The 15,584-nt window shown below is 43.5% G+C and overlaps 1 protein-coding gene across 1 annotated transcript in view; it reads left to right on the forward strand.

Moving 5' to 3' along the window:
* The window catches only part of SIX3 (SIX homeobox 3), a 5,290-nt gene extending 2,087 nt beyond the window's left edge, over positions 1-3,203 (forward strand). Inside the window, exons 2-3 of the mRNA XM_084623066.1 lie at positions 1,532-1,691; positions 2,023-3,203. Coding sequence (XP_084479192.1) covers positions 1,532-1,691; positions 2,023-2,199 — 337 coding nt within the window. The 3' untranslated portion in view covers positions 2,200-3,203. The remainder of the gene's footprint in view (positions 1-1,531; positions 1,692-2,022) is intronic.
* The last annotated feature ends 12,381 nt before the right edge of the window (positions 3,204-15,584 follow it).

Raw genomic sequence — 15,584 nt, forward strand, 5'->3', positions numbered from 1 at the left:
ATTCCGAGTCCTGAAAAAAATACAAAGGGCAACTGCTTCACTATTTGATTTCCATCAACTGGAAAGCAGAGCAGCTAAGTACTGTAAATAAACAGAAGTTGCATACGGATGCTTTTGTTGACTGAACGCTGTTGACAGCGGAAAGAATACACCAGGAATTGTAATGGGAGAAAATAACCAAACACGCCAAAATTAAACAATTTTAAAATGACTGGAAATTTTAGAACGATATGCATTTCTCTGCTCTTTGCGGGCATTGAAATGAAGAAATGCTCGGGGGGGGGAATCAGGTGACTGAGGGGTGCGTTTTGATCAACACTGGGAGTGTTTGTTATGCGTTGTGAATGACTGGTCAGCTCAGGACTTTTAGCTTCTTTCCCCTTATTCTTGAATTAGATTTCCTCTATATTTAGAACCGAATAACCAAGCGCAGGAGAATGGTCAGAATAGGATGATGCAATTGAAGATTTGTATTTGGTTGTATTTATTTTGTCTGTGTGAAATCAAATGCCTTCCCGTGCGGTGACATTGCGAGGGACAGCAGTTTGGAGTCTTTTGTTTAGTTTCTTGTTTTTTTTTTCAAAACGGAAGCAGACTTTAAATTAAAGCGTTCTCCCTTTTAGAGGGATAGAAAAAATGCATTCTAGATTTGTCGCTAAATACTTGGGAGATGTTGCTTCCCCCACCCCTTCTCCAGAGCACCAGTGTATTTCTTTACACGTTTTAAAAAATGTTCTGTATCTAGATATAAGCAGACAAGATAGGTCAGTTTCACCTGCAATTCTTTTCTGCTCCAGAGCACTCTTTGTAGCTTTCCATATCCACTGTGCGTTTGATAAACGCACACATATTGTCTTAGTTTAGATTAGGCCCACAGTACCCTGGTGTCTGGTGGAAAAATGGACTAGTGGCGGTGGAGGGGGGGGGGCGGGGGACAAAGAGAGATATTTTAAACGAAATCTCAGGCGCAATAAATTAGTTCCCCATCTCCATGCTTTTCTAAAGTTGGGACCTCTCTATTTATATCTGAGCTTCAGCCGATCATATCTGAAGTGGGCTTTCTCCGATCTGTTTTGAAACACTTGCAAGAGGCTGTCTGCAGCTGCGGTGACAGGAAGCCGAGGCAATGCAGTTCACGGCCGACAGCTTTACCAAAACAAGACTGAGAGAAGGGGGGGGGGGGTTTCACCCATTGAACCTTGATGGCCTGTGTACACAGGCATGCATATGCATGTGTGTACACGGTGCCCGGGCAGATAGCGCTCTGTAGGTTGCAGATCGCTATGAAAAAGCCAGGCAGGCTGAGATGAGAAGGTGACCAAGCGTGGGGCTCCGAGCCCGAGAGGGAAGCGGGGGGATGCGGCTGGAGCCCGTTGCGGAGGGAGGCTGTTTGTTTGGTGAGTTGTTTGTTTGGGGAGGTGTGTTTGCAAGGGCTGGGGGAAGCGGGGAGCTGCCGCCTGCTGCCGCCTGTGGCTCGCTCTTCCTCTCTCAGAAGGACTGTGTCGTTGTTTTGTCTCCCCGTGCGATGCAGGCTCCAGCACCAGGCCATAGGACAGAGCGGCATGCGATCGCTGGCAGAGCCCGGCTGCCCTACACACAACTCGGCCGAGTCTCCGTCCACGGCGGCCAGTCCTACCACCAGCGTCTCCAGTTTGACAGAAAGAGCCGAGACGGGGACCTCCATCCTTTCGGTAACCTCCAGCGACTCGGAATGTGATGTATGATACCGGCAAACAATCCAAACCAACCAGCCGAGCACCCTCTCCCCGACCCAGACCAAACAGACCAACGGCCCCAGAATCAGGACACACAGACCCACACTCAGCAAGAGAAACGCCAAGCAAACAAATAAACAATAGCAAACAAACAAACAAAAAGAGAATCCATCGACACCATCGACAGCCACCGCCGCCACCAAGAGATGGAGCTAAAACTTCAACAGACAGTCACTGACACTGATGTTGCAGCGGGGGGAATAATAATAATTATATTAAAAAAAAATGACAATTGCATTCTTTTTAGGACAAGCACGATTTCTCCTTTGCGCTTTTCCATGGACGCATTTCACCCACTTGCATGATAATGATGATGCTGATGATTAAATTTGTATCTGGGAAAAATATTCTCTATAGTAAAGAAACAAAAACAAAAAACAAACAAACAAACAAACAAACAAAAACTCCGATCGAATTTGTATAAAAACAATAAAAATTAAAAAAAAATAAAAAGGAACTCCTTGAAGAGGGAAATAACAAATGTTTATCGCCTTTTTGTTGGTTCTCTCCCTCTTTCTCTCTCTCTCTCCCTCTCGCTCTCTCTCTCTGTTTTTAAGTCCAAGTGATGGTCCAGCCAAGATGCAATCTTCTGTTTTTTTGTTCAGCAGACAATCATTTTATTCGTAAGCACCTTTTTTTCTCCCCTTCTGTCACTGCCTGTGTGGGTGCTGGTTATAAATGTGGGAAAAAGAATAGTTATGACTGTAACAGATTTTTATTTTTATTTCAAAATTTTATATGAATTATGTATATCTTAATGATGCGGTCATTCCCCCAGTTTGTAATATATGTGTAGAAATGCCTGTATATGATATTTGCTCTTTTCTTTCTTTTTTTCCTCGCTCTCTCTGTCTCCATCTCTCTTTCGCTCCTCTCCTTTCTATTTTCCTTGACTCGGTGTTCCTTGCACAAACTTAGCTGTCACGATCTGACCTGCTAGGTTTTAAAAAGGGACCTCAGCGATAGAAAACAGCTTAGAGTGCAACTGTAGTTATCTTATGCAAAAGCTATTTTGAGTATTTCATAGCCGCTATGGGGTCTCTTCTTAAACTCCACGTAGGACGCTTATACTATTGTTTCCTTCACTGCGTGTTTATCTATATGTACAAACTTTCTAAATCAAATACAGTATTCCATTTTCTTATCTATTCAGCGATGTTGGTGTTTTTGTCTATTGCAAATTATATATCTGTATCTATATATTACTCCCCACGTCCTAATGGAGAAATTATTTTTTAATCTTTGCTTGGTTAGGTGAGCCACGGTGAATTATTCAAGTTTATATCTACTGAAGCTCTCAGGCTGGTTAGCAATGCACGCCAGTGGAATCTGGAATTTACTCGTGTGTATGTAGCAGCGAGGCGCGTTTGACTTTTTTGTCTGGTTTTCGTTTTAATTTCTATGTGTTTTGAAGTAAAGTGCTGTGTTTGTCGCCCATTTAAAATTAATTTTAAAAATAATATAAAATCACTTTTCATTAAATGTCTGCCTTAGTGAAATGAACAGTGTCTGTAAAGGGGAAGGAAAAGAAAACTTCACGTTTGGATAGGCAAACTTGGCCCCCTTGGGCTGATATAACCACTGCTCCGAATCTGTTTCCAAGACACAGTGATGTCCTTTCAATCCTGCTTTCACACCACCGGCTCAAGCATTTTTTCATTTTTTCAAAAAACTCTGAGCCTAAATGATCACTTTGCCCATCTATTGGGATTAGCAGGTTTCTCCAGAGAGCATTTAAGATGTTTTAGTATTTGTTTGTAGCTTTAAATGAAAACAAAAACTATAAACTACTCTCCCTAATCAGGTTTCAGCTCCTCCCCTTGAATCCTAAGTATATTGTAATGTGCTGAAAGAAGCCTTTATTTGCATGACTAACAGTATTCCAGCATCACCTTTTGCATTAAAGTTTTGCTTAGCCCTCGGCAGATTATTCAACCGTGAATTAACAAGAGGTGAATTCTAAACTTGTTTTTACTTGAAAATACAATTTTGAAACTTATTAGGATTAGTGCGAAACGTGCCTGGAATTTCTTGACCATATCAGAACTAATTTTGACTTCCGATTTGACTTTGTTTTGGCTGCATTTTTTCCTCTATTTGAAGGTCCGGGCTAGTTGAATGGGAAGCTCCTGAAATTTTAGGGAAAACTATAGACATTCCAAAAGGAAGTTTTACGGGGAGAAAGAAAAGCCCATGCCCTATAGTTTGGAATTTAATTCAAAGAACATTACTGATGATTTTCTCAAAAAAAGCTGAAATGCAAATATATTTATAGATCTTTTATATCCTTCAGAAAATCCTATGTATATTTACTCAGCTTCCTTTCAGCACAAGCAGTTGTTGGGAACGTGTTTATTACCATCGATATTTTTAGGGAAGGTTGCCCAAAAGCTTTAAAAGAAGGAATAGCTAAGCAACAATAACTGATGTGTAATCACTTGAAATACTATAGGGAAAGAAAGCGAGAAAAAGAGTGTGTAGAATGTTTATCTTTATCATTTATGGTCATCGTTGTTAAGCTGTACCTTGTTACCTGGAAGGCTTCCAATCAGAAGGTCTTTACTTTGCTGCTCTGTTATCATACACGTCAGGGCGTAAAGTGGGCTAGAATCTGTTTAGACGCGTTTAGGAATTGCCCCCAAATAGTGAAAATCAGTGAATTTGCTCACCTAAATTTAAAATCCCATCTGTACCCTTTCTCTGTCCAGCTCCCTGAGAAAGCAAACCCCTACTAAGGAAAAATAATACAAATAATTCTCAAATGGATTCAGCATTTACACTTACACATGCATTCCCGTTTTTATTCAAATGAAAAGTGCATTTGAATTTTACATAATTTGAAATATGCCTCATTTTGTAGATACACCATATTTAATATTCAGGCATACATAAAATAATACCAGCGTTCTGTTAACGTGGCACATACCATAATATGCTGAAAATTAGTTTTGCTAAATTCATTGCATATTTAGCAGCATAGAAGGATTTTTTTAATAACGTGACCTATGCAAAACTAGCCTTGATTTGAAGATAAGTGGGAAAAGAGAATCGTATTATATCTCATGGGGAAATTAAATTATATTCTTAGTCCTTCATCTTCCCCCTGTAGATGCAAAGAGCAGGACAAATACTAACATGGGGCAACCATACTCCAAAGTCTCTGCATCTTCGCAGGCAGCTGGCGTTTGAATTGAGTCATTTATAACTGTTTTCTTCGTCAACCCCAATACGTGTTAACAAGGAGCAAAGGCCCTTGTAGAGAAAATCACAGCACCTAGGAGTTACTCAAGATCATTGCCAGGGCAGCTATCGACATTATTTGTGAATTTTTAAAAGTGCAATATTTTAATTTCTCTTTTTGATGAGCCTCATTATGCCTCTGCTATTTGTAACAGAATTAAATACCTGGAAAGATTCAGAGATGTGAAAGTTTCTTCTTCATCGTTTTAGAACCTAGAAACTGCATTTTTAGGCGTCAACTCACAGTAATATCACGCATGAATTTGGCAAATTTCTCTAGGTCTTAATCTTCATTTTCATGCTCAACATCATAACAATAGTTTGTCATTTGTTTTCCTGGAATACCCACAGCTACTCCTTTAAATAGGAATATTTTCCCGGCCGTTTATAAAACAGAGCTAACGTTTTATAACTTTTCTTCCCTACATCAGCAACTTTCTTCCCTAAAACTTCTGAGAGTGATTTTCAATTTCTTTCCTTTTGTTTTATTTTTTCAGTCCATAAAGTTAACATCCCTCTTTTAATGTACGGAACAGTGACGCTTGGTAATGTGGAATGAGTCCATGAAACCCAGCTCGTTTTCATAATGGGGCTGCAGGCCCAAATATACAGATTTGTAAAGTATTTGTCTCCAGTATTTCCCTCGGGCAGTGTGTGTGTGTGTGTGATATAGTATATAACGTATGCATCCGTACACGCACATAAACCATATATTTGTGTTTATTTGTATTATATCTGAAAATGTTACCACTTATGATACCCTGTTTCAAACCTGGCCCCCATAATAGATAAATGATGTTGTTTTGGGATTTGCATTAAAAACCTGAATGGTTGATTGAGGTGTAAATCTATGAAAATCTGCATTTAAGCCTTCTCACCCACTAAATCCATCTGCCCTGGTAAGATAGGGCCTATCGGAAACTCCAAACTGGGGGTGGGGGGAGGAGGGCAACTTACCTCTTCACTTCCTCTGGACGATCATTATCGACAAGCCCTCTACAGTATTAGTTTATTATCCGTGACAAGCTTGACTGTTGGTTAAAATGAAATTACTCGGAAGCTGAAGTGCATTTTAAGCGCAAGCCATAGGATAGGAGACAGATGGCAGAGACCTCACAGATCCAGAGCCCACCGGTGCCTCATCGGAACTTTCAGTTCATGGCACAGGGGATATGATCTTCCGAGGAGAGCCAGGCGGAACTCCCGTTAACCAGAGCTTATTGGGATGAGTCAAAAGGGGAACGGAAAGTGAGTTTTGTAAACATAGATTTATACATTGAAATCCTCTGTCTCACGCCTTGCAAAGATTATACGCACACAGGCAGTCTTGCATTGCAAGATTTTTTTTTTAAAAAAAAGCATTAAGTTAGACACAAGGTTACAGTTTAGTTGTGACAAGAATTCTTAGATTTTGTGGCAGACATATCCACGCGTTATTTATGTGCTTCTGTGTCCATACATAGAGATCTCGACTTGCGGTGAGCTCCACCTTTCCGAGAGTCCTGTGAAATAAAGTGTGCACGTTCATCAGAGGGCGACCACAATCTCTCTCTCTCTCTCTCTCTCTCTGTCTGCAGCGTCTTTGTCTGAAAAGCCAATAAAGTCACCTGAAAACCCTCCCTGTTTTAAAAGCTACCTAAATGTCTGCCAGGGGCCTGTAACGTTGTTTCGTGTCCTTTGTGTGCCTGCGATACCATCGTTGACCGTAGTCCTTTCCCGGCTACGACGGGTTTTCGATAATCTATAGATCCCCCTCCCTGATCAGTTACAGCTGGCTTTTAGAAGAAGCTGAATCTGCTTGCCCGTTGCCCTTAATCTTTAGCATACCCAGATGAGGTTATAGCCCCGGCCCAACGTGAAAAGAATTGTGGACGTTGGTGCCCTGGTATTGCTCTGATTTCTCCGGTTAGCTGAGCACAACTTTCTATTCGTGTTTATTCATGCAGTTTCTTATTGAGCTCCACATTGCACTGGCCCGGATTCGGCGTGCAGGGAAAGGACAGACAAACACCGCCTCTGTGAGCGCGCGCGCGCACCCTCCCCCCCTCACAGCCACGGAGTCCTGTTTGTAAAAGGACACGCGGCCTGGAGTGGGAAGCTGCAGTCCCCCAGCCCTATAGAAAGACCAATTAGAAAGAAGTTTGCAAATGGTAAAAGAAATGAACAAAATACCCAGTTGCAAAATCAGGACAGATGATGGGGGGGGGGGGGAGGGGAAGGGGGGGATGAGAGAAGGTGGTGGGAAAAAGGCATTAGGAATATTACCAGTGATACGGATAAATATTACATTCTGGCAAGGTAATCACAAGCCATACAACTAGAGCGATGGCTCACATTGGTGATTAAATAACGCTAAGGTGGATTTTGAAGCTGTGAATGTGTGTGTGTGTGTGGGGGGGGTTGTTTAGTTTTATTTTAAGACGTTTGTGAGACAGCAGGCGCCAAAGCAGTCCAGCATCTAGGGACGTGCAGGAGAAGAAGAATGCAAAAGAGTAATTAATAAGTAAAGGTTAGGTGTAAATATCGGGAAGTGTGTGGTTAGAATCGCTATCCTGTAATGGAGATGGAGTGGCAGCAGCATCCCTCCGGATGGCAGGTCCTGGGTTGAACAGGTCTGAAGACCGGGGGAAACTACACTGGAAGTCAAGATTTACAATATCCACAGCCGGATTTCGATTGACTTTAATTTCAAATTTAGCTATTAGAGGGAGGCTTAGCTCTACTGCAAATATTTGCCTTTTCTCCGCACAGAAACATCACGAGAAGTTCGTTTAATAAGGACCATTAAAGTGTATCTTTCAATGACTGGAGGAAAATTTGGTTTCCCCCTGGAATAATCTATCTAGCAATATTTGTCAACAATACAATAGTTTAATAGTTCAGTAGATGTATTGATTTCTGACCTCTCTCTCAGTGTGTCCGCGTGTGTACACACACGTGTGTGTATTTGCATATATAATACATATATGTGTGTATATATGCACGCGCACACACACACGTATGTATTCTTTCTCATCTGAAGATTAAAATAGCTCTTGTAATATCTTGTAGAACATTAAACATGCCCTTTAATATCTAAATAGGTCAGCAATATAGTTCAATAACATTGAAGGTGCCTGTATATTCTCTCTTCAGTCTGTGATAAAACATTCTTTAAGACTATTGGGATTTAAAACTGTAATTCTATTAAATAGTAATTGAAGGGTCGCGAGAGGCTATGATACAGGATCAGCAGTGTGTAAGCCGTCCGTTTGAACTTTAATTTGGAATCATAGGCAGATGGGATCACGGCCTCTTTGTGATGCTTGCAGATTTAAAACTAGCCGGCACAGGGAGGGGAAAAAAACCTGCAATGCAGATTCATTCATTAAACATGAAAGGTTAGTGCGAGAGAAGATAAACGTTTAGACGTTTAGGTAAATACAGAAATATTCTGTCCCCGTCTTCCCTTCCCCTTAACCCCCCAACTACCTCAGTTACTGATTTTCTATTGTTATTGTAAATAACTTGTTTATATCCCCAACGGGGATGAACTATCTCTGAATTATTTATTTATACCTGGAATCGCATTTTATCTATGAAACTTTCATTCCACATTGTTTGCTAATGGTTTGAAAGATTTTTGTCTGGTTTGGTCTTTTTTAAGAGGACGGAGGGAATAACTTTCACATGAGGAAACAGAAATCTTTTTTCCTTCGCTATCTGCCACATGCGTCTTGTTTCACTACTTATTAAATATAATTGTCTTCTCCAAAGGTCTCGCGAAACAAAGCAGTGTTGAATGTTTGCGGACTTTACAGAAAAGGAATGCACTGTATGTGTGTGGGTTTTGTTTTTGTTTTTTGGTTTCTAAAAACTGCGTTAGGAATAGATCTCTCTGACTCGGAAGGTAAAAATAAATACAAAATTCTTAAATGGAAATCAAGCGTGTTGCTATGTAAAATCTCCATTGTCTGTTATCCGGTACAGGTCCAGTGGAGTAGTGTGTTGTGGGGGTATTGTATTGTGTTGGTGAACTCTTAGGCCTCAAGATCGTGTCGTGCCACCTTATCTGAAAACAAAAGATTTGCCAGTTGCAAGAATCAAATCTCACTAGCAGGTTTTCTCCGCCTCTTGTTGGTGTCCTATTTAAACCCCCCTCATTGTTTAGTTCTAAATATTTGTAAAGCAGACAATTTATGAGTTAACCTAATTAACACATCCATACTGTATATTCGTGGACCAAAGAGTACAGAGACTTTCTAATGCGATGGTTGCATGTAATAGTCATTTCTGTGTTACAGGAGATTACAGCAGTATTGGAGCACTTCCAGATTGTAGATGGTTTTAGATGTTGAATTTTCAGATGAGTATTTACCATCATAACTCATTTAAGACCATTATTAAATAGAAATTCTCAGCAGGGCTCTTTAATGATGGAACACGTTACTAATTACAGAGTTTACGCTCTGTTTTGGCTAAGCAGTCTAGAGGGATGGGATTGTGCTTTGCATGCAAAGCCAATATTACTAACGAGGAGCGTCAGACCCCTCACATTGCAATCATACCATTAAAGAAAGCCATTCCTGCCTTATCTGTGCATTTAGATAACACACGCATTTTGTTTACCAGATTCCCAACAAGTGGAAAGAAATAAAATACTGAATGGGATTTTTTGTTTCCACTGTGCTCTTGACCTGTTACAGCCCTACACTAGCGGTGCTGTGATATCTGTCCACATTCACTCTATAGCTCAGGAAAGCTGAACAATTTGTGGTTGTTCCGCAGAGTACACCTTTGTTCTCAGGTTAGTGATGTTAGCTTCCTTAGCTTCCCTGCCACAAAGTGTATCAGCCAGGCTGAACCTGACTAGTGTAGGTATATATGAAAACACAGACAGCAAAGGTGTTTGATCAGCATACGCTAAAGACTGGAGAGTAACTCTTATATTATTTATAGAAATACTGGGTGTCATTTATACTTTTCCTGCCCACCCAAAGGTCAAAAGGCGCAGGGGGTAATGTTTTGCTTCTGAAAAATACCAATTTCATTTTCCACTCTGTGAGCTAGCTTCGCCTACTCCTCAAGCCATTCTGGAGAAATTGTTATGCTCAGTCAAAGCCAACGGAAGTGGATCCTCACCACTGAGTTGTTCTTTAAAATGGGATGGGTGTGTGGGAGAGGGACGTGTATATCGCCTTCTGTAACGCATTCTCTTTTAAGCAAGGAGCCAAGACAGAGGTGTCTGTCTTTTTCACATTGGCTTGAGACCTAAGGAGTTATTTAGTGTAGAGTTAGTTACAACTTCAGAATTCTAACGTCTAGCAGCCTACTCTGTCTTTGCTGTCTTTGTCCCCTAGGTCATTTTGCACATGCACAGTTAACACTCATTTGCCCTGAACGTTTATGTTGAAATGCAATAGCCATGGGCATAAGAACATAAGAACGGCCATACTGGGTCAGACCAATGGTCCATCTAGCCCCGCATCCTGTCTTCCTACAGTGGCCGGAACAGAATTACCAGCTACATAGATTCACACAATATGTTGGGGAAGAGAGAACGCAGCTTTTGTAAAGGGAAAGGAAGTTAAATATATATGAGAATAAGTTACATAAATGCAATATATATATATAGTGGGTCCCCTGAATTCATACTTACTTTTACGGACAATGGGAATTTCCCTGCAAACTCCCCCCTCCCAACCTCCATTCCCACTGTCTCTTTAAGTTATGATGGCAGTGTTATTTTCAGACCTACCACTACCACGTGGTTTCGTTGTTCATGAAAGTATTAGACACCTGGGATACTTGCATTTATGTAACTTATTCTCATTCTCTCTATAAATTATACTATGGAATGATATGATTCGATAAGAAGATTAAGAAGCCCTGAAAATGGTTTTGTTTTTATCTTGCTATTAAAGTCAATGGGAGCTTTGAAGGAGTAAAGACTACAGGATTGGCTCTATTCATCTGTCCACCTATCCTCTCAAGTTTAGGCTTCAATTCTGTTTAAACTATGTATTTATTGACAAGCGCCAGCTACCTATAGTGATATTTTCCATCCATCCATTACAGAGTAGGAAAATCAAGTAAGTATGAAGATATAGACCAATGACCAGGGGCTTCAAGGGTTTTTTTTTTTTTTTTTTTAAAAAAAGCAACCCTTAATGCCAACTAAGCAATAATCTGAACATTAGATCCTCCTGATGGATTTGAGTGAAATTAAATTGTCTTCCCCTACTGTGTGCTTGTGAGCGAGTCAGGCTGTGTTAACTGTTCCAAATGGATTCTCTCGGTTTGTCTACTTATGTGTTTTACTGTAGCATGTCTTGTCAAATAACACGGAATGTGGCATTTGGTGGAAATCTGCTCGGTGTTCTGGGGCCTTTTACTTCTAAAAAATGGCATTTCATCTTGCCAGTGTGTGTTTGCGTTTGCTACCAACCTGTTTGCAGTGTGAAGAGAAGGAGCAGGAAAGGAAAGTGCGCTCCCTGTTAGGGCAGTGAGCACTTGGGCGTTAGGTAAACCGAGTGTTTGCCTGAGACTATGGCTCCCAAAATTCCCTAGTGAAACAACACAATATAAAGATGTGTGTTTACTCTATACACACGGTATAGACAATGAACCAGATACTCTTCCTATATGTTCCTTTCACAGGCAGAGACTCGCTCCACTAAATTCACAGGGAAAGCAAGTCATCTCACAAGAAGGAATTGTGTAGTTTATCCAAATCTTATCGTTCCATTAAGGGAATCATTTTCTCATAGGCCCACTGGCATCTCTGCGACGGTTACAGCTCTGCAATCTGCTCTTCTTGTTCCTAGATCTGACTTTCCTGGTTAGAAAACAGGTTAGAAAATGTCGTTTATTTCATGCAGACATAGAAATCTCTTAGAGTTCTTGAACTTCTTTTAACCCCACTTGGAGGATGCTGCCTCCCTTTTGTGTCCCACTTAGCTATAAAAAAATGGACAAGGGTTTAAAACGGGAATTAGTATCTAAGCAGATGTAAAATCCAGCGACGTCTTCACCGTTTGCTTTACTTATCGAGTTCCCCACTTCCTTCCCCCCTGTGTGTCCCTGAGTGTTTAGAAATTGACTATGATTATATTAGTTGGAATTTATCTGGAAGGTCAGCACTGGAGCTACAGGGAGCTGTTTACTAGTGATTTGTACTCTGCTGAAAAAGCCCATTTAAGCCCTCTTAAAAAAATCAGTCCCCGGCTTGGGTCCCCCATTAAGCTTGTGTTGAGATTGTGAAGGCCTAGATTCAAAAGGGAGGGGGGGGGGATTCTTCTCTGCAGGTCCTGACCCTCTGTAGTGGGCTCAGTGAGCCAATAAAAAAGGGAAATTTCCCCCGCCGCATCGTCATTGGAGGTATTTGAAGGGCAGGACATGGGACTGAGGGCTGCTGGAGGAGGGGGATGAAGGGGCTGAGCAGAACTAGATGCTGCCAAAGGAGCAGAATGAGCAGAGCTAAAGAGTTAAAGAAAATTCCCTCAAGAGGCTCCGCGAAATGGTGACTGCCAATAAGGAGAAGAAGGGAATTGGGCGGACGGGCTGGGGGGCGGGGGGCTGGTAGGTGCCCAGGAGAATGAACCGGATGCCAGTTGGCAAACATAGTAGAGCAGAGGGGTTAGGCGGTTAGGCAACGGAAGAGGGGGAAGAAATGAAAAGGGAACATTGGAGCTGGGTGGGAGTGAGCCAAACAGGGTCCAAACAGGCGAAAAAGGAGGGACTAGTGAGCGTGATCCTGGGCTCCAGCAGGGTCTTGGAAACCCCCCTTGAGCAGTTGGGCCGCTCCCCACAACCATTTCGGAGCGGGTTAGAGAGGAGCAGGGTCCGAGCCCCGGGTCTGCTGGAGGAGGAGAGAGAAAGCAGCCAGAGAAGGGGGGAATGAAGAAACCCGCAGCGAGACGCCCTCCAAAAAAGCAAATGGGGAACCGCCGGAGGAGGCTGCTGGGGGCCCATGGGCGGTCGGATCGCTGCGGAGAGTCGGGAGCTCAGAGAGCTCGGCCTACGGGCACAGAGGCACTGGGACGAGCACCCCTGAGCTGCGCACATGGGGACTCGCCTCCTGTACCACTCACAGCTCTAATGTGGGGCTGGGGAGGGGGAAAGGGTGAGAGACTGAGCATGAGGAAGCCAAGCCCCCTGTGTCCTGCGCTGCCTTGCTTGCCTGCCTCCATGTTCGGGTCAGGATTTTGGGAGCTGTGCGAGAAGGTCACTTGCTCCTGGAGATGATGAATTGCTCTGTAAATCTGCGGCGAGCAGGTCTAATCCCCCTCTCTCTGTTGCTCTGCACAGCGAGGGCTCCTCCTGTCTCCTCCCCCTCCCCCTAGCGACCCCCCCTCGCCGGAAGGAGGGAGACTTGGCCCCCTAAATCCACTCTGGTCCTCGCCACCACCTACGGCGACTCAGCCCAGCGATCAGGAAACCATTTAGAAATTGACTCATTCTGTAAATAATCTTTGACGTCCCCACAAAGACGCCCTTCGAGAGGAGTTTATTAGCAAGGAGCCATTAAAACAGATGTCATGTTAGCTTCCCTGTGACATTTGGGTGACACATCTCTCCCAATGAATCGCTAATTGTCTTCCCCGCGCTCCATTGTCTGCGCTCAAGAGAGTTTCTGCCACAAAATAAGGTCCCTTGCAGGCATGTGTGAACCATCCGCAGCGCATCGCTGTGGCCTTTTCCTCGGCCCCTTCGCCCTGCGCTCAGGGGGCCTTGCCTTGGGAGCCCAGCCCAGCGCCTGGCCAGGTCCTCCCTGCACTCGGGGGGATTCCCCCACCCCCACGCCCCCGAGGTGTCTGCACCGGGAGCCTCCTCTCCTTACTCTCGGCGCCCCGAACCCTGCCTCTTCTGTCCGGCTCCTTGGAGCCTCCTCTCCCCGGCCAGGAGCCCGTCCCCACTTCCTCTCGCCCAAGAGCCTCTCCCCACTTCTCTGCGCCTTGCTCGCGTCTGGGGCCTTCACTTCTTTTGTGCCCCTCTGGACTGCCTTCCCCCCTTCCCCTCCCCGACTTTCCTCAATCCTGGGATCCGTCCACAGCCTCCTCGCTGCCCCTAGGCCCTGTCACACTGTCCTGCACCCCGGAGCCAACCCCCATTCTCGGGCTCCCTCGAGCCCTTCCCCAACTTCCCTGCACCCTGGGGGCCCATCTCCACTCTCCCGAGCCCTGGGGCCCTTCCACAATTCCCCAGCGTTGATGGTTACCCCCCATTCCCCTGCGCTCTGGGGCCTCTTCCCCTCTTCTCTGTCAGCGGAGGCATTCTTCACTTTCTGCACCCCGGGGCCCCTTCTCCTTTCCCCTCCACTCCCTCTCTACCGCCTGCACCCAGGGACCCCTCTCTGTCTCACTGGTCCCCTCGCATACGATGCAAAGGGAAGGGCTAATCTGCTCCCTGGGACACCTATCAGCGCAGTAGAGGTGCAGGGCAAGGCGGGGACCTGGCCTCACATTTCTGCTCCCCTTTACATGACACTGTTCAGCAGCTCCTCTGAAATGTTTATTTTGCTTGGAACAAAAGGTGTGTGCGCGCCGGGGTTGGGGAAGCTGCCAATTCCCAGCGAAGTACCGGAATGGCAGTGACATATGTCATTCTGTGTAGACTTCGGATGTGAAAAGCAGGGGTGTGCGGCACAGTCATCTCCTGCTTTTACCCTGATGGAGACACTCAGAGCAAACTGTCTAAAGACTTTGGGGCTGATGAGACTAAACAGCCATAAAGAAGAGCTTTACAGCCGACTGGCTGCCTGAATTAGCCTTACATAGGTACCTAGGTTTTCATATTCAGATCAGCTGTCTGTCTGGAGATAGATTTACAATCCCTCTCTCTTTCTAACTCTCAATAGGTAAGAGAGAGCTAATCCTCCCAGCTAGATAGACGCAGGAAGATTATGTGAGTGCAAAAATATATACATATGTACGACTAATTCATATATACTCGTTTGCAGGCAGGCACGCGGGCACACACGAAAATAGATCACTAGCTAGGAAAATACAGAGAAAATTATGTGAATGATTCTATCTATCTATCTATCTATCTATCTATCTATCTATCTATCTATCTATCTATACCAATTTAAAAGGGGGGGGACGACTCTATCTATCTATCTATCTATCTATCTATCTATCTATCTATCTATCTATCTATCTATCTATCTATCTATCTATCTATTTTGATATGTATGTATATATGTATGTATATCAAAATACTTAGCTAGCTATAGACCCCCATTTAGATAGATTAGATAGACGATTTAAAGGCGCTCTCTCACATACATATATATTAGTCTTAGGTGTATTTTAGTTTATGTATATTTCACTCACATAATCTCTCTCTGTCTCTCAAGATATCACACACATAAATACACAGGATTTATCTATCCAGAGATATTACAGAAAGGCATCAGATTAGATAGCTTTGTTGTCTTTTTAACACGACACTTGGAATGATTTTGCTACTGAATAAAAAGACCTGCTTGGTATAAAGTGCGACATTACCGTGGTCATCCGAAAGGGTAACCGTTCTTAATGTGTGCAAACTATACTCCTCGGTCAGTTACCAGACTGTGGCTGGCTT

Source organism: Lepidochelys olivacea, assembly GCF_965140295.1.
Source record: "Lepidochelys olivacea isolate rLepOli2 genome assembly, chromosome: 3".
Lineage (NCBI taxonomy): Eukaryota > Metazoa > Chordata > Testudines > Cheloniidae > Lepidochelys > Lepidochelys olivacea.